The 18,860-nt window shown below is 30.2% G+C and overlaps 3 protein-coding genes across 4 annotated transcripts; all 3 read right to left on the reverse strand.

Moving 5' to 3' along the window:
- Nucleotides 1–968: 968 nt before the first annotated feature.
- Nucleotides 969–3,068, reverse strand: LOC131665612 (uncharacterized). Of its 2 annotated transcripts, none has more exons than XM_058937638.1 (6): nt 2,827–3,068; nt 2,675–2,757; nt 2,534–2,611; nt 2,388–2,465; nt 2,173–2,319; nt 969–2,098 (listed from the first exon to the last, which is right to left on the reverse strand). In XM_058937638.1, exons 1-6 carry the CDS (start codon nt 2,847–2,849, stop codon nt 1,797–1,799), a joined length of 711 nt encoding a protein of 236 aa, XP_058793621.1. In that variant the 5' UTR covers nt 2,850–3,068; the 3' UTR covers nt 969–1,796. The 2 variants fall into 2 exon arrangements, with proteins under 2 accessions (XP_058793621.1, XP_058793620.1); XM_058937637.1 differs by having other exon boundaries at nt 2,675–2,766.
- A 767-nt stretch (nt 3,069–3,835) lies between these two features.
- On the reverse strand, nt 3,836–7,342 carry LOC131665607 (uncharacterized). The gene is made up of 9 exons (XM_058937621.1): nt 7,070–7,342; nt 6,423–6,476; nt 6,159–6,233; nt 5,664–6,086; nt 5,505–5,585; nt 5,065–5,430; nt 4,894–4,941; nt 4,590–4,688; nt 3,836–4,486 (listed from the first exon to the last, which is right to left on the reverse strand). Exons 2-9 carry the CDS (start codon nt 6,472–6,474, stop codon nt 4,383–4,385), a joined length of 1,248 nt encoding a protein of 415 aa, XP_058793604.1. The 5' UTR covers nt 6,475–6,476; nt 7,070–7,342; the 3' UTR covers nt 3,836–4,382.
- Nucleotides 7,343–8,232: 890 nt separating this feature from the next.
- LOC131665599 (GRIP and coiled-coil domain-containing protein-like) lies at nt 8,233–18,591 on the reverse strand. Its single transcript, XM_058937611.1, has 20 exons — nt 18,239–18,591; nt 17,592–17,652; nt 17,454–17,510; nt 17,259–17,369; nt 17,142–17,180; nt 16,910–17,002; nt 16,790–16,834; nt 16,637–16,702; nt 16,461–16,565; nt 16,065–16,343; nt 14,068–15,993; nt 13,882–13,983; nt 13,770–13,817; nt 13,602–13,685; nt 12,511–12,657; nt 12,037–12,432; nt 10,579–10,803; nt 9,845–10,090; nt 9,636–9,728; nt 8,233–9,469 (listed from the first exon to the last, which is right to left on the reverse strand). Exons 2-20 carry the CDS (start codon nt 17,620–17,622, stop codon nt 9,402–9,404), a joined length of 4,161 nt encoding a protein of 1,386 aa, XP_058793594.1. The 5' UTR covers nt 17,623–17,652; nt 18,239–18,591; the 3' UTR covers nt 8,233–9,401.
- Nucleotides 18,592–18,860: the final 269 nt, after the last annotated feature.

The following is an 18,860-nucleotide window of genomic DNA, read 5'->3' on the forward strand; positions in this document are numbered from 1 at the left end:
GTGAACTCTGTGTATGCTGGGAATCAGTCTCTGATGCATGCATATCTATGTGATCCTTTCGTTTCGAATTTGCTTCAGCAATATATACATAAACTACAAGTAATAGCGTATACAAAAACATTACACACTTTTAATGATCATCAAACCTTTTTCTTTTACTATCAAACAGATATTTCGACAATGAATTTCATTTAACAATAATGTTTTATGTACTCCTGGTGTTCGATCATTGATTGAAACGATGAATTTTATGTTGAAAAGTATTGTTGCGCATTACACATATATAAAAAAAATTTGTTAAGCGTTTTTTCAGCAAAATGACATGATATTAACGCTTATAAAATTTATTTCGTCACTCTCTTTTCAGCGCTTCTAATTACAACTTTATCTCGATCTTCAGCATAGCTGTGAATTTTCTAGTACATTCGTCATCACTATTTAAATCTTTGAATCTCTTATTATACCTGCTATAAATTTTTAGAATAGCTCGTCGAGAATCATAAAACGCAGGTCACAAATCTATATCTTGTAAAACTTTTCGTCTCTCTGTATTGTTACTTTCTTCAGTTAGTGTAAATATAGAAAAGCTTTCATAGATTTCAATCGTTTTGATATTTGCTACTATCAGTCAATAACGATTTATTCAGTATAATTATCTGCGAGCCATCAAACAGAATTTAGATAATCTTAATTCATTTATTTATCACAAAGTAGTGGTTTGAATGCTACCTAAAACTGTAGTTTTCAGTCATGATGTGGTGAGGGAGGTAGATAGTCTACTGCTGACTATAGAGGGAACTAAGATTATGCCTACAGGTACCTAGTGTATCTCTGGAGCGTTCCACGTGGACGTAGTTTTCGAAGTAACAACAACAACAACAACAATAAAAATAAACTTGACGTACATATTTGAGGAGTATTATAAATAGAAGAAAAATTGATAATTAGCCATTAATATGTATTTCATTTCAAATATCATTTCTCGAACATTCCTTTCGAAAAATTTATAAACAACTTTGAAAGTACTGAATATAAAATGTCGAATGCTATGTATTGAAAGGTATTTTCTACAGCAGGCTGATCGTTTCATAACAATAACAATTACGTAATAAATTCTTCATAAAATATTATTAACTTCGTTGGACACTTTCGAAATGATAAAAATTACAAAATGTATGTAAATAACAGCATAGGTCAATTATTATTATGGAACTAATTTTACAAATTGAACAAGTCATGAATATAATTACACGTATCTATATACTTCAATCAGAGTTGTTAAAAATCCAATGGAAGTCTTGTATTCTTCAATTAATCAACAATCACAGTAAAACACAAATTATGTACTAATTACGATACAAGTGCGGGAAAGTAGATTCTCGTTTAATCCGCACGCTCGGCAGAAAACGTGCGATGAACACCGCACTTTCCGCAAGTCGTATCAAAAAATACGGTACGGTACATGTGCGGGTTTTCGTCTCGTGTATTTTTTCGAGTAAACGCCAGACGAGACAACAATCTGCTTTCTATGTACTACACTTGTATCGTAATGTACTAATTTCACCACATTTCAAACAACTACACTACGCTGATTCGTTTGTATCACATTTTTAAAATCCGTTATTTAAAATATCCGATTTTTAAAATATCAAGGAAGTTAACGCGAATTTCTTCATAATATTTCATAGAGCATTGAATAGCCGTTGCTTTCATCTTTGATTAAACAACTGTAGTCATTAGTTAAAATACACGTTATTTAAAATTGTACCTTTTAAAATCACCTTTAACAATTTCTTCTATCTTATTTTTCTTTGACGTTTGATATTCCTAATATGCACGTTCGGATGTTTGTTTTTCATATGAAAATTAATTTTAGCTTTCATTGCATGTTTGTAATCACATTCAGTACAATAATTATATCCCTGAAAGTCACAAATGGTTCGCAAATGACATATGATCCCAGAGAATGTCGTCAATCGTTTGTTGCACTTTTTACAATCGTATGAAATATTTCTTTGGCAATTTTGGCATTGTTTTAAAGATGATCCTTCGGTTCTTTGGTCACATAATAAACAGTAGCGCCAATATTTTTCTCCACCTATGATTCAAATAAAGAAAGTCGTTTAAAAATTTAACAAGATTATCGACAAAGAAATCGGTAAAATATGCTACCTTGGACATCTTTGTTATTACACTTTTTTACAGTTTTGTTACTGTCAGAGCAATACTGTTGAATCACAGACTCGGGAAGCTTTTGTATCACAACTTTTGCGTTCAATAATCTATGTAATATCTTATAAAGTCTATTGTGAATTGTATCTGCAGATGATACATTTTCAGAGTAAATTATTTTATTATATTTCAAGCTTAGTTTAATTTGACCTTACCGTTTGTTGAACAGGAACAATATTGCGAAGTTACTATAATATCTTGACCGAGTTCTCGGTTGCTCACATATATCAAACCTGAAAAAAATAAAACGATTTAATTGCGCGAAGATGTATAATGTAAATATTAATTCTTTTGTTCTCACGATTCAAATCCTTCGACAGTTCACTCTGGCTCAGCACATTCTTATTCACATCATACTCTGTGACGTTGTCATCGTCATCTAAAATAAAAAAATTAATTTACTTGTGTTCTTTGAAATTTGACGTATCTGCTGTCTGCATACCAGAAGTATCAGATATTCTCAACTCGAAATCTTCATCGTCCGTAATATCACCTAATTCTGCATCACTCGTAGGAAAAATTAATCTGCAAAAACTAAAAGTATTTTTTTATTCTCTAAACTTACCTAATATTGCGATTTCAACGTTTTATTACTCGTTTTCCCGAGGAGTCGTCATTTTCACGAACGCAGGGATTCTATTTTCAAACAACTGATACACGTTCACACTTGTCAACTTTATTATTGTTTTGTCTTTTTTACTGAACAGTAAACAAAAAATACTTTAAAAGTTTTGGTAGTTTTTATTATTTATACTTTTGCCGAGCTAACGAACTTTTGACGAGCAGCTGATATATCGAACACTGACGAACACAAGGTCGTATTAGGTCAATGAACAAGACTGTATCTAAAATACGACACATAATGTACATCGGCAATTGGTCACGTGTAAGTAATCATTAATTAAGTGGCGTATGTATTGTTTATGTATGAGATCAGAAGTGGTTCATTCATAACATCCATGTGATAGCTGCGATAATGAGGCTATTACCTAGTTCTGTTACTACTATTCTGTTACTACTAATAATAATTTCTAAAACTTGGAGTATAACAACTGAAACTTATAAAATGGTGTAGATATAAAATCCGTATCAATAAGATTACTCTGTTTTTGGTACTTAACTTCGTTTCACTAGCAAGTTTTGTTTGGCTATAATTCTATATCTATAAAATAAATTATATATCATGTTACAAACATTTCCAATATAGTTAGATGATATTTCTTTTTTTGAAGCATTGGCTGAAGTATGTAATCGTCATCTTTCATGTAATTTAAAAAACTTCTAGTGAATTAGAGAAAATTTATTTTTAAAATCGTCGTTCTAACGTGGGATTTCAAAGCTTTGAAAAAATTTACCAATTTGTTTTTTTTTCGTAACTTCAATTATTTAAAACTCCTAACGTTAGAAATGATTGCATTTTATCGTTTAATCAATTTACTTGTTAATTATTGAAGATTTATATTAATAGACCAAACTCGAACGGTTTTAGAAAAACCACAAATTGAAACTAAAAATATGTATTTTTATATTATTATTCGTAAAATTTTTTTATAGTAAAAATGAAAGTCAAATTGAAGTGAATGGGTAGTATTTTATAGGGATATTAAAATATTTATTAAATCACTTTGAACTTATGTACAATTCAATTAGTATGTACAGAGGATGTACTAAATACATGTGTTTTTTTGTTTGTTTAAATAATTGCTATTTGAGTCGTGAATCTTTATGAAATCCACACAATGAAAATGACAATGTAAAAGAAGGAAATCTAGAGATGCTCTATCGTTCTATTGCTTACTCTAATAATCAACGTCGATTGCTAAAATACTGTACTGGTGATTTTGAATGAACTTGAAAAAAATTACTTTTCACTTTGTTCATCCTATGGATATAATACTTGATACACAATCGTTTATCTTTAGTAGAACACTCTTTATAATCACTTGCAAATTCTCACTTTGGAGATTGCGCTTTTCTCTAATGTGTTTTATGAAAAGTCCTTTGACTTGACCACAAATGTGTCGGTGCTTCTCGAAATCGTCATTCAAAGCAAAAGCCTTACTGCAATTCTATTTTGTAAATGCTTGTAGATATCACCATATTATTTACTACGCCAGTTGCACAAGATACATTGCCAGTGTAACCGACTTTCAGGAATATTGCATTCCTTCATATGATTGGCGCTGTGCGTAAAATTTTTCAAACGCAATGGAGTCTAGAGATGTACAATGAAATTCTGTAGATTTATTCAGTCCTAGAAGAAACAATGGATGAATTAACAAATATTTGGAAGAATTATTAACAGAGCTGACTCTGTTATGTATTATATTTGATGAATTAATAAAACATTCATATACTTATTGATTCTGCTTGAAATTCTTCTTCGGTTTCAAGGTTGGTTTCAGTGCTAATATTGGAACTATTAGTAATATTAGGTAGACACACTAGTTTGCTATCTAAAAAAATAAAATTACGATATATTTTAAAGTTACTTTCCATTATTATTATTATGGTGGTAAATTCATTAGTATTGTAAACCAATGTCTTGAAAAGCACTTCTCAAAAGCATTAAATAAAAAATTGCCCATGCATTATAAACTACGAAATTGTAGTCCACTCGATCGAAACTAATAAGCATTAAAAAAATAAAAATACATTTACCGGCTTCTGAAATGAATTTCGAAAATATTTTCGGATTGTTCCAAGTAGCTAGAAAAGAAGCAACGGAAAAGAATAAACGTGTTAGTGGAAGTCAGTTAACATTATGGCATGCTAGTAAGCACTGAGATAAGTCTGATAATATTAATAAAATCAACCAAGCACGAAACTCACCTTTTATGTGAAAATTAAGAAAGTGTTTCTCAATTGCATCTTTATTGCTGTGAGTATAATCGCACATCCGGCATCGATTCTTGCGACAGACGTGCGTCTGTAACGTAACATTACATTTGAAGCTAATATTACATTCGTAACATATAAACTGTTTAATATTACTGTCCGATCGCGCTAAACATTCTTTCCTTAAATGTCTCAAAATAGCAACATAATATTTGAATCGCTGTTCACAATTTTTACACAAAAATGTTAAGTCCTTTTTGCATCGACGACAGTATTGGTTCTGCGACAATTCCCCGTACATTCGTTGCTCGTTAAGGCACCTTTCACAAATCGTGTATATGTATGATTGGGCATCTGCAACTAGAATGATTTTCATTGCTACCAGTGACGAGCGATGAATATCATGAATAACTAAAAATTAAAAATCTACTTACCAACTTGATCAAACTTATAGTCTTCTAAGGGCGACAATATTTCTTTATTTTCTTCTTTTCCCATGTCCAACTCATTATCAGCTGAGTTTTTATGGGAACAAAAAAGCATATAAGCATATTTTTTCATTCTATATTTGTAAAAGAACAAAATCAAATTACCATAAATTGTATTATCAATCTCCATATCGTCTTTGAATAAATTCTTTGATTTTTCTTCATCATTGTCTATATTTAATTCTTTGGAAATATCAACATGTGACGAAATGGTACTGAATTCATCGTCGTTATTTTCTGAGCGTGAACTCATGGGAAGGGGTGACTTATTGTTAAACATATCAAGCTGCCTAGCAAAAGAAAAATTTGTAGAATCGTTGTTTTCAATATTTACATTTACAGCGTCTTCATTAATGCCTAATTGTTCGTCATTTACTTTTGTATTGTCATTGTGATCCTCATAATACACACAATCGTGTTGAATTACATTGTTTGTGGAACGAACTTCTGTGTTGTGATTTTTATTAATATCGTGTTTACTTGTTTTATTTGTGGCATTTACTTTTAATTTGTTTATTGCCTCGCCATCTGAAAAATAATTTTATTTTTTTATATTGTACTTTCAGGTAAGATTACATCTTGATGAAGACAAATACATGCCAAAAGAATCGGATACACGAAGGATCTTAAAATTTTGTAAGTACAGTTCATCGGAGACGTTAATATCTTGATTATCTAAAAAAAATATAATTAACAAAAATTTAATTATAAACTTAATTGAATTTTTTGTTGTTTGTCGAACGATCTCCTATTAACAATTTTATCTGTTAGTTCATGGTCATCTTCAATATCATCATATTCGAAATCTAGCAGCAAATAATTTAATATATTAATAACCATATAACATAATTTTACGAAGCTTACCGCTATCAGCCATAATAACTTCTTTAATACGTGGCACTTGTATGGAAGTCATTTCTGTAAAATCATATTTGATAATTACAAATTAAATTAAATTAAAAAATTGTTCTCAATCTCTCGTGTAATATAGCGTGTTATGTCAATTTTAGAACATCTTATGTAGAAAATCGACGGGGTAACATGAAAAATTTTAAAAGACGATAGTTTAGATAAATGATGTTGATTGTACATAAAAGCCGACGATCGGTTGCCGTGATTGGATTTTTCCATCGAGAGCAAGGTCCCCTCTCTACTTTTTGGTTGACATTACTAGCTGCAGATTCCAAGTTGACCACGCGGAAAACGACGAAGATATGCGTTTAGCGTTCATGAAAATGCACCCTCACGCTTTCCGCCCGACTCTTGGTAGTTTCCCGCAAATCTCTCTCTCTATCTCTCTCTCTTTCTCTCAATAAAACTGATCATTAATCAATAATCCGCGACAATTGTAAGATCACGACAAACAAATTTTCAACACTTCTTATTTGTACAGACTACGTACGGACATTTGCATCAGCGACATCGGTTACTTAGAATGTTCATGCATAATTTTCACAACTTATTATTCTTAGAGGATGCAATACCAAAACATAAAATGGTTAAATACGTACCGTCGTTATTTCACAAATACTACAACCTTCGAAGAAGAAAAATTTTTTACGAAACGCACGCTCACACGCACATATACATATCCATATACAGATGTAACATCATTGAAATAATCTCTTTCTCTTCTGCCTCACCCTCCCTCAATAACGAGGAATGCTCCACGATTAGATTAGATTGTGCCGATTAGATGAACAACCAGTCGCTTTTATAGCTAAACGACAAGAGTGGGGCATATTAAGGGAGGGCTATATGACTCTGCCGCTGCCGTCTGAATGCGCGCGCGCCTCTGACAAGAGTTCGTTGAAGGACGTAAGGTCGCTGAAAGATATGATTTAAGTAAAATCTTCGCTCTAATCAGGCATCTCATGTTTTTAAACACTTATTCAGCTTCAAGTATTCATTCGTTTTGCGCAAAGTAGGACTTCGTCGCAGGCTTGGCGGAAAACGTGAGTTTAACTTCGGGCTTTCAACACGTTGTTTTGAAAAATACTGTATGTACATATATAACATGTTTGGGAAAGATATTCTCGTCTCGCTTCGCTCGGGCGTTAAGCCTCACACAAGACGAGAATCTACTTTCCCACACTAGGTAGGTAACATACACTTACTATTTTTTCACGCATAGAGTAAAGGTATTATTAGTAGTCGGCCATAGCTAGATTATAAAGTAGCATTTTATCTTTCGATATGATTTTATTTTTAATTCTACTCACCGTAGAGTAGAAGTGATTGAAGCTTGGAAAAAATCGACATTTCACTACACTGATCGGCTATACTTTAGTTTCAGTTATATTGGTCGGCCATCAATTATATTTGAAACCAGGTATCTTTTATAGATTAATAAAGTATTCACAGTCTTAATTCCGATTTATTAAAGGTAAACAATCGCGGACAATTGCGAACACTTGGTCAACTGCAAATGCCTTTAAGGCATTTATACCCTATAAAATAAAAGACCTAATAGTGGAGGATTGCATTTTTTGGACCAATACTAGGGCAACACAATTATCATGATTTCTCCAGAAAATATAATATTAATTTGTAACTCAAGAGTTAATTATATTTAATTAGTTTCGATTAATAAACTTGTAGATAATACATATACATTCATTCGTTGTTATTAATATGATTTCAAAGGTATTTTCATTATATTAATAATCAGTTATTATATTTGCGACTGATGCTGATGTATTCAAAAATCGAATGTCTATTGAAATTTACCTACATCTAAAATATTACATTTATGATACGCTTTGCTTCTCAGAATTGTTAGTTTGATAGAATGGCGTGAAATTGTATACAAATGATCACAATTTTTCAAATTTTTATTCATTGTTTATTACGAGTATTTTCCTGTACACATATTTACAGTTATAAGTACCTAAGGTTTAACGTAATATAGTTGCAATATACTGAATAAAATTAGTATTTTTCAGTGCTATTCTTATATTAGCATAGATCTACAACATAAACTCAAACTATCATTTCAAAATGTTTGCTTATTATAATCAATGGTTCTTCTATTTAGACAGTTATTCGAAGAAAAAATTCACGTTCACTAAATAATCGACTGAATACAGCAGTGTACAGTAGTTTTATCAGACAAATTTACAAAAACTCTTGTGTTAAATATTCTATATACGCTTTTTCCGTTTGATTGCGTTTACTCGTACAAAAAGGTAATTAAAATCTTAAAAAGGAACTGAAAAGAGAACTTAGAAAAACCTCTAACAATTTTTAACAACAAAAAAATGAAAGAAAAAAGCAATTTAACGAAGCAATTGATAATTGTCAACGACTTGTTATGTTAGTTATTTCAAGTAGTCTCTACCTGTAAAGTGAATTTGAATTTGAATTTGATTTTCATCGTAACTTTTTCAAATCCAAAATCATAAATAGCATAAAAATGAATTGTAATTATCAAGACAATATAAGTAAGATGTATAATACAAGTTAAATGTAGTCATTTCAAATCCATGTCAATGTATGATACATAATTGTTTATGCTTATATGACTATTTATACAATAGTATAAATAATATAAATACAAAACATATAAGATCATTCAACCTAAACAGAGTGCACTTTTGAAGTCAGTAATTACAAGCAAGAGCGTAGTATAAAAAATGATAGTATAATACATGCAAGAGTGTTTTAACCTTTTTTAATAACATCTCCTGAAATTTAAAAAAATTCGTCAAACCTAATATCGATTCAATAATAATTTATGATCGATCTTTCAATATAAATCACAGGTTTCGATCATTGCACGAAAAAATGTACGTTTTTGAAGAAAAAGATAAAAGTTAATACACAATTAACCTTATTCGATCATTACACTTCCTCTACCCTTAGAGCTGGTTCTTCGTCTGATTCTTCATCCAATTCGAGAACAAGGTTATCTGGAACGTTACAAAATATAATTGAGTTAATGGCTCGACAGTGATAAAACTGTATTCAAAATATAAAATATTTCGTTATAAACATAATTCAAGCAATCAACGAAAGATGAGTAGTAAGAATAATATATCGTAACCATTCTATTTAAAATAAAATAATGATCAATACCTAAAGAGTGCGGCGTATCCTCATTGTTGTCATCGTCTTCGGATAACTGGTTTGTTTCCATGTTTACTGCACTATCGTCTTCCTTCTGTTGACCTGCAGGTCAATAAAAACGATCCGTTAATTTGTGCAAATTTCCTCTCATAGCGTTACAAATGTTTCGAGCAACATTTCACAAACAATCGTCCCTAAAATTTAACAGAGAAACTCACTTTCGCAAACCTGTTGGTGCAAAATTATATCCTCGCAATTTTTGCCGCAGTAGTTGCATTTAACGAGGCATCCGTAAATATGTGCTCGAGCGACGTGCCCGACGAGCTCGGCGAATGTATCCCTCAACTCGAAGCACATCTCGCATTTAAACACCAATGGAGACGAACATTGCCCACAACGCTTCTCACGCATGTACAAAATACGAGTTACGTTGCAAGTCACACAATGTAGTGGCAACGGTGGGCCTAGAAGAAACAAAATCAATGGATCAAAATCAATAACCGAATTTTATTGTAAAAAGTATTTGTAGTTTCACGTGCGATCATACGTCTCATTGATTCTATTCTTGTACTTAGTTATTTCAATGGCTACAATAGTGTCAAAAATTAAATTACTGTTAAAAAACTGTACATTGTTCTTTTTATTCTATTTCGTTTGAAGGAGCATAATGTCAATGACTGTTAAATAGCGTAATGCAAACAAGTTAAAAATTAATTATCAACAGTTGTGAGTTATGCTGAAATAATAACAGCGAGTGATTACATCAGCATATTTTATTATGAAATGAAAATTCATCTCTCCGGTGTTAACAGTACGTTTTCTTTTGCCAACATCAACGCAATAAGGAATTCTTTCATGGATTTTTTTCTAAACAATGGCATTTTTCTTATGTTTTCCGTCTTTTAAATGTCATGCGATCATATCAAAACTCAGCAATGCAAAACGTACTTACCGATTTTCTCGACACTTACGCGCGGCACATTATTACATCTCGTGTGAGGTGTAGCTGTGCACTTAGTCTCGTGGTGTTTAAGTCGACATGCAGTTGAGTAGCCACCCTTGTAACACTCATCGCACCATTGCAAGTTGAAAGCGCCGCAACGACGGCAACGACTTACCATATGCTCCACACCAGCAGCATCGTCACTACAGATCTCGCAGCGATTCTTCAAAGCTCCTGAAAAAAAAATAGATTATTTTTTCAAACCGACAATGTAGTTTTTTGAGTTTGTTTTTATCGAGTTTATCCAAACTGTTAAAAGTCAAAGTTATTTGAGCAAAAATCGAATATTACATATCGAAACTTTTATATAGTTTTAATATAATTCTAATATATTTTTTCAGAATGTTTTGTTAATTAATTTTGTTTTTAATTTAGAAAACAATTTTTTGTTTTGCCGCATTGGATCCGATATATTATATTTATACATATTTTCAATTTGAAACTTTGAAATCAGTTTCATAATCAGCAACCTAAAAACTTATGTTAACAAAATGTAACAGTAATGTACCACTGTTTCGAAAATATTGTCTGCTGTATTGGATCCGACATTTTGAATGTTATAGATTTGTAATCAGTGAGTCCGAGAATGAATTAATTAAAATTATAATTGTTATAAAATGATAATGATTACGTTGTTGTGTGAATATGATTAGGAAATTGTTGAAATGAAAACATGAGCATTTTCCTTGTATGTTTTCATAAATTTGATGTTCAACAACTTTTACAAAGAGTAAGAAAAAATCATTTGAAACTCGATGTGTCGACGTAAGCAACTTCAGTGCACCGTGCAGCTCCACAGATATTCCGAACGATTTGACACCTCAACGAATTAGTCCGTTTTCACCTACTTTCAAATACATTCTATGTCATGTTTGTCTGCTCATGATACAAATTTTTAATTAGAAATATATTCTATTTAGTAGTGTCACATAGTAGTATATTTAATTCACGGACTCTTACTTTCATAACACTCAAACTAAAATATAACAAACTATTTTTACGTCAGACTTGCACCTGTGATAAATATTACTCAAAATCAATACCTATTACGTAAATGAAGTTATGTATTATTAGATTCATTATTAAAATTTTATTTAAATCAAGTTTCCTCTACCATACTAATTTAAATTCAACTTTTCTAATTAAATTACTAGTTTTCTTTTTTAGCAGTTTTTATAGTATTTAGTAGATGCATTTCAATTTAGATTTGCAAACACGTTTTCTAAACGCGTCGTAATTTCAATCAGCATACTTTATAGATGAAATGTAGTTTCAACATCTTAAGTTCATGTATTGTCGAAAAACGTACAAAATAGTCGTTTTTGAAGCTAAATCTTTCAAAAATATTGTTGAAGTAATAATTCAAAATCAAAACTTGCTGATTAGAGAATGTGTATTTCGACTAACCGAAACGGAGTCTCCTCTTCTTCCTCCTATATCCAAATTTTCTTCTCAAAGCTGCAATTCTAGAGCTTATAGTAGTGGACTTCTTATGACTATACATATGACTCTTAAGATGATTTATATAAGCAGTTTTATGTCCAGTATTAAAAGGACACATGGCACATCTAAGAACATCGCTAAGTGGCGTGACAGGAACCTCGATAGTACCGTACACCTTTTGACACTTTTTCTCATGGATTTTCCGATAAGCGGTTCTGGCAAACCATCTACCACATTTAGAACATTCCGAACTTTGAGGATCAGTAACTTCACACGTAGCCTCGTGAATCTTACGATTAGTTGAGTTCACAAAAGTTCTGTCACACTTGGAGCATTTAGTGCGACGTTTACCTGGTGTGCCTGTAAAAAAATATTATACTGTGATTAATTATTTGCTTATTTTATTTATGGGAACATAAAGAACTATTAAACACTTACCTTCAATATCTTCATCGTTATCAAGTGATTCTATTTCTACTTTCTGAGTCTTTTTTGTTGAATAATTCTCGTCCTGTATGCTGAAAAATTTTTCATACTCTGCGAGGTCGATATTGTTACCGAGCTCCTCCCCGGTTGGAACTTTAACTGCGATTTGAAAACAAACTTTTTTAATAACTCAACAATACTACTTCAAAATAAAGGATCTTAGTTTTCAAATATTCAAAAGTAAACCCACAAAATTTGAAAACTTAGATTTCTTAATGTACACGAAAGTGAAAAACACTATACGAGGGTGGTCCGATAAGTACTTAGCCTCACCGCTCGATGGGGCCACTCTCACAAAAGAAATATTCCATCACGTAGTACAACCTTCTCAATGGTTACTGTCAAGATTTCAGCCGGATCGGAGTTGTAGTTTATTTTTGATGAGAGCGTGTGAAAGCAAGTGTGTCCGTTGATTTTTGAAAAATGGAAAAAGAGCAGTATCGGTCGGTGATTCGATTCTTGTTTTTGGAAGGGAAATCGCGCAGCGAAATCAAAAAGCGCTTGGATGCTGTGTACGGCGACTCTTCTCCTTCGATGGCAACCGTCAAAAATTGGTTTAACGAGTTTGAACGTGGTCGCACGTCGATTTTTGAAGAGCCAAGTCACTCGCCGGGCAGAAATTTGAGTCGAATGAGAAGGTAATCGCTGCTACGGAAGCCTACTTTTCAGACCCCGAGGAAACGTATTTTTCAGACGGGTTAAAGAAGTTGGAACATCGCTGGGCCAAGTGTATCGAACTAAAAGAAGACTATGTTGAAAAATAAAACGCCACTTTTCCAAAATTTTCGTTTTTCTTTTGTAGGCTAAGTACTTATCGGACCACCCTCGTATATTAACTACTTCAAAATAATTATTTCAATATATCTCATTCAAGGATAGATAGAAAATCACCAGTTCACATCATTTGGTACTTATTTTGAACAAGATTTGATTCTAACCTCAAATTGTAAATGTTTGCTTTTTACTCGAGCTAAGAAAAAAATCTTATTCTAGGTTTGACAAAGAGTATTCATAACAATAATAGTTTATCATAAAGATTTTACCATAGAAATTGTTACATCTCCTTTGATGCAATGGTACTTCTTCTAGAAGCTCCTCTGATTCTTCTACAATTCTCATTGAGCCATCTGTGAACAATAATTATTAAGAATACAGCGAATTAAAAATTAAAAAGATAATAAATAGTAAAAACAAAAGAATTTCATGGCTACCTAAAGATTCTTCAACAACAGTCTTGTTGTCTGGTAGTAACTCTGCAACTGTAAATAAATTATTTTGAACTTTTAGTATAACAGCGTTTCGATTGTCGAATGAAATACTTACTATAACTATCAACAGATACAGTTTGCTCTTTTGCAAAGCTGTTCATATTAGATAAATCTTCCTCAAGTGATTTCATAGGTGATAATTTATTAGGTATAATATCTACAATTACAAGAAACAGTCAAGATTAACTTTAAATTTAAATCATATTTTTTATAATCTATTAATTAAGTTTCAAAATCTTACCCATTTTAATCGGTATACTTTTATCAAAAGAGGCATCATTATATTCACTGTTCACAAATGTCAACTTTGTGTCTATCAAGTTAAAATCTGCTAAATTCATCTCCATCATATCAATATTACCTTTACTATTTTGTATTGTGGCTTTAACATTATCTATGCCATTCTGAATAGTTGTATCAATATTATCTACATCATTCTGACCAGTGCTTTTAACATTATCTATACCACACTGAAGAATACTTTTAATATTATCTATGCCACTTTGAACACTATTTTCAAGATTATCTATGCCATTCTTAATAGTACTTTCAACATTATCTATGCCATTTTGGACACCATCTTCAATATTGATTATATCATTTTTAATACTATTGTCAATGATTTGAACCTTCTTTTCAGTAAACTTAGCTTCACGCTTATCCCTTTTTTTTCTGCTTACAGATTTCAAAACATTAAGTCTTCGATTTCTGACATTTGATACACTAAACTGTTTTCGTGGAGATGGATGAGAGACTTTATTTTTAATAAGTGATTTTTTATCTAATTTTTTTTTACTTATATCTTCAATGAGAGACTCTATGGCAAAATTAAAATCATCATTTCCAGTTTGCAAGTCTACATCCAGATTTTCAAATGATTTACTTGATAACTGAGATCCATCTTTGTCTCTTACAAACGGGTTTAGAAATTTAAGTTTCTTTTCTGGATTGTTTGCAGTATATAAATGATTGCTACTTGATAACTCTTGATCTGCTTCCTTTAGACAATCATCAAATACAAGATCTGTAGCCAAAGACACAACATTCCTGATACTTGGTAGACCTAATCTATCAACAGATTCTTCTATTACAAAGTTAACATTATCAGTATTGCTTTGTATGTCACTATTAGCTAACTCTATTCTTTTAACTGGCTTTAGAACTTTAAGCCCCGTTCTTGGAGAGCTTTTTTTATTCAACTTATTAATATGTAAATTTAGACTTTCCTGAGATTTATTTTTATTCAATACCATTGAATTTACTGCCTGAGCAATAACCTCTTCAATTGTGGCATCTACTGTGTTACTGCTAGTTAAAAACTTGTTATTCTTTTTAATTTTATTGTTAATGTCTTTGACTTGTTCCATAACTTTATTTTGTAAGTTCCGTTTACTTTTAATTTTTGTGGCTGGTTTTGTAATTTTGAGAATTTTTTCATGAGAATTTTTAGAAACTGCAGAAATTCTTTCAGCGAGAGAAATATCTTCCGTGCTTTGTATGTCTGTAGTATGTGTAACTGTGTTTTCAATGTTTGTAATACTTGTAACACATGAAGTTACATTTGTAATTTTTGGTAAACTTTCAGCATACGACATTACACTTTCAATTTTAGGTAATTTAAAAGAATCTGTTGTATTGGCTTTTGTTATAATTCTATCACTGATATCAATTACAAGACTGTCATTAATGTCATTTCCAATCTTTCTAATAGTTTTGCCTTCTAGTATTATTTTGCCTTGAATCACTTTCTCATTGCTTTTGATAACTGGTTTGGAACCAATATTTTTCTGTACATTTTGTATTTTAACAGACTGTTTACTATTGTCATTTACTACAAGTAAAGTAGATCTATTCTGACTGTTTACTAAATCAACATTATTGAGATTTGTTTTACTGCTCTGATTTCCAATTTTACAATTAGGAATAGTAAAACATTTCAATTTTTTACTAGACAAATTAGTTTTTTTATAATCACTGCTTTTGATAATTGGATTTAAGACTTTTGGTTCAAGCTCTGGAGTTGATGTATTTGGTGCAACCGTAATAATGGAATTGTTAATATATGAATTATTTAAAATATTGGAAGTGACATTTTTTTTTGGTAAAATTTCTGAATTATCTGATGATATATTTAAAGCATTTGCCATACTTAAATAATAAATATCATCTGAAAATTTTTGAAAATATATTTGATATTTATTACTAAACAGAATATTATTGGATTTAGACTATAATTACCTGATTGTGACACTTCACAATTTTCTTCATTATATTGAGTACCTAAATCAGTTATAGATTCTTCCAATATGCTTTTATCAGTTAAATTGGTTCTATTAGGTAAAATATGCCTATTCTTAATCATTTGGATAGGGACTAATCTTATTATTTTACTTTTTATTAATGAATCATTTATTATTTTTTTGTTCACAACAGCACTAGCACTTTGGGGATTAACATTATTTTCTATTGTATTTACAATTTTTATTTCATCTTTATCATGAAAATTTGTTTGCTTGTCTAAAAGAACATTTATAAAACATAAAATGTTTTTAATTTTGTTGTTGTTAGGTGTCAATGTTTCAATGTTTTCTTACTTTTGCTACAGATTACATAAATCAATAATATATCACAAACCTGTATGTTTTTTATCTGTAAAATGTAGTTCTAATCCATGTTGTTCAATTTTTTGCATAATTTTAACGTTACTATGTGGTTTACTTGGAGGCTTCATCATTGCAGCTAAAAAAATATACTTTTTTGTGTACTCGAGTAAAAGGAAATTGTTTTTAAATTATTAATAATATTATTACCACTGTGATTTAGAAATCTAATTTCTCCCATTCTAGGCCTAATGTCTTTGTTATCTTCATTTGTATCTATGAAATAAAAAAATTGTTTTCTTTTTTACATTTTTTTCAAATGGACAACAAAAAATAAAATAAATATTTTTATTCTACATTTACCAATAGATATTGCATTTTTCTGAATGGTTTCGGCTACGTTTTTATCTACAAAAAAACCAATTGATTTATTTTATTTAAACAGAAATAAAAATAATATGCATCATTTGCAAAAGAACGAACCAGAAGAATTATTATAATTATCTGTAGAATTATCTGTAAGTTGTATACATTTGCTAACATAAGGGGCTATTTTTTTCTGTATATCTTTATCTTCTATATTTTTCAAAAATAGAAATAGAACATCAAGATTTATAATATATTATAAATATTATAAATAATTTATTTATTCCATAAAGAAAATTTATTCATACTCATATTACCATTTTTTAATTTATTTAAAAAAAAAACTTACGTAGCAATGATTTGACATCCTGAATAGAGTCATTTTGTTCTAAAACAGTAGGTTATAAATTAATTTTTTATTCATGATATAAAGTGAAGTAAAAAAGTTAGAACTTTGAGTATTTACTTTGGGGTGATTGATTTACAACTTTTCTTCTTTTATAAACTTCTTTCGTATTATTTTCTACAAACTGTCTTTTATTATTTTTTGAGTTTATATCACTTTTCCCAATTACCTCTTTAACAATAAAGTTATCAAAAAGTTGTACTATGTTAAAGGACAGTTAATTCGAGTTTCAATAGATTGTTATTTTATACTAACCATTAATACGATGTTCATTGATTAAATTTTGAAATTTTGAGAGAAATTCTGGATTATCTAAAATAATTTGATTTCATGTGCATGAAAGAATTTCATACTTAATTAATGTGAACAAAAACATTACTTATCAATAATTACCAAATAATGCTTTCAGATCAGAGCTTGCCATTTTTTTTTAAATTATAAACCTTAGAGCCCACTGTTGTAAAATGTAAAATGGACTATTATAACCATAACAGTTATTACTTGATATATAATAATAAATTTGATTTGCATAATTTATATATGATTCAAATGATTAATGAAATTTTTGGTTCGATAATTCTTTATTTTTTTGTGAATTAATAAAAATGTTTATATTGAAAAATATCAAATAAAATTAAATGAATTTCAAATTAATATTAATTTCTTTTCTAATTAATTGAAAAGTTTATGAACATTAAAATAACTTTACTTCCAAAAGTATACTCAACCACTCTTGTAATTTCTACAATTTCATTGGTTTACTTTGAAGTGCTTTACATATTTCAACTATAATATTTCTTAATTATACATGTACCTAACGTTTATAAAATTAATTTAAACATTACAAAATCACAATGAAATTAAAATAAACAGTCGATATAAGCGAATAAGTTGCATAAATAACTGTTTATAGATGTTTAATAATGCGGTTTTGAATCAACTAATTCCGAAGATCTAACCTAACAAGTACGAGAATATTTCGTAATATATGAAAATGCTATGAAAACAAGTTATACGTGTAAAATATATTGTTTACCTACCTCGTTAACCAGAATTTCGGTTTTTAATTAAAAACTCAAGATAGTTATTTGAAAAACGTCAAAAACTATGTACACAAGATTGTACGTATTTAAACACATTGTATCCTCTTATGAGGCATGTATTATTGTAAATTTCACTTAAACCTATCGAAATCAATGGTTTATAGGTAAGTTGATGAGATTTTCATTGAAAGAACACCCTTTATTGCATTTTCGATGCAAATAAAACAAGTGTTTGTTCGCATGTCACCAGCCATTAAATAAATAACCATAAGTGAGCGCGTCGGCTCTCGCACAACGGCGCCGGGAAACTATATGAAACTTAGGTTATGAGTAAGCGTTTCTATTATATGTATTACTGTTGTACAATCATCTTATCGAAATTCGAAATCTTTGAATTCTTTTAGAATAAATCGGTTGACACTTAATTTCTATTTTATTTAAAATATATTAATTTTAAGATAATGAATATATTTGAGAATCCATTATAGATATGAAAAGAACAAAAGAAAGTTTTAGGTATTTTCAGGTTTTGATGAAATGTTGGAAAATAGAAAATTTCGATATTTTACGTCGGCACTAGCGCTGATCGGTACCCTAATCGGCATCTTGCGCGTTAACG

The sequence above is a fragment of the Phymastichus coffea genome, unplaced genomic scaffold (assembly GCF_024137745.1).
Source record: "Phymastichus coffea isolate CEN01 unplaced genomic scaffold, Cenicafe_Pcof_1.1 PCOF00053, whole genome shotgun sequence".
Taxonomy (NCBI): Eukaryota; Metazoa; Arthropoda; class Insecta; order Hymenoptera; family Eulophidae; genus Phymastichus; species Phymastichus coffea.

Bases quoted from the DNA above. Each gene is read 5' to 3' on its own strand.
- LOC131665612 (XM_058937637.1), bottom strand. From the start codon at position 2,849: ATGACGACTCCTCGGGAAAACGA. The intron at 2,767-2,826 runs GTAATAAAACGT...AAATACTTTTAG, and splicing joins ACGACTCCTCGGGAAAACGA to TTTTTGCAGATTAATTTTTC. The intron at 2,099-2,172 runs GTAGCATATTTT...TTTGAATCATAG, and splicing joins TAATAACAAAGATGTCCAAG to GTGGAGAAAAATATTGGCGC.
- LOC131665607 (XM_058937621.1), bottom strand. From the start codon at position 6,474: ATGACTTCCATACAAGTGCCACGTATTAAAGAAGTTATTATGGCTGAT. The intron at 5,431-5,504 runs GTAAGTAGATTT...AAATCATTCTAG, and splicing joins CTATAAGTTTGATCAAGTTG to TTGCAGATGCCCAATCATAC. The intron at 4,689-4,893 runs GTAAATGTATTT...TTATTTTTTTAG, and splicing joins GAAATTCATTTCAGAAGCCG to ATAGCAAACTAGTGTGTCTA.
- LOC131665599 (XM_058937611.1), bottom strand. From the start codon at position 17,622: ATGGCAAGCTCTGATCTGAAAGCATTATTTG. The intron at 13,984-14,067 runs GTAAGATTTTGA...TTGTAATTGTAG, and splicing joins AAGTATACCGATTAAAATGG to ATATTATACCTAATAAATTA. The intron at 13,818-13,881 runs GTAAGTATTTCA...ATTTATTTACAG, and splicing joins TGTATCTGTTGATAGTTATA to TTGCAGAGTTACTACCAGAC.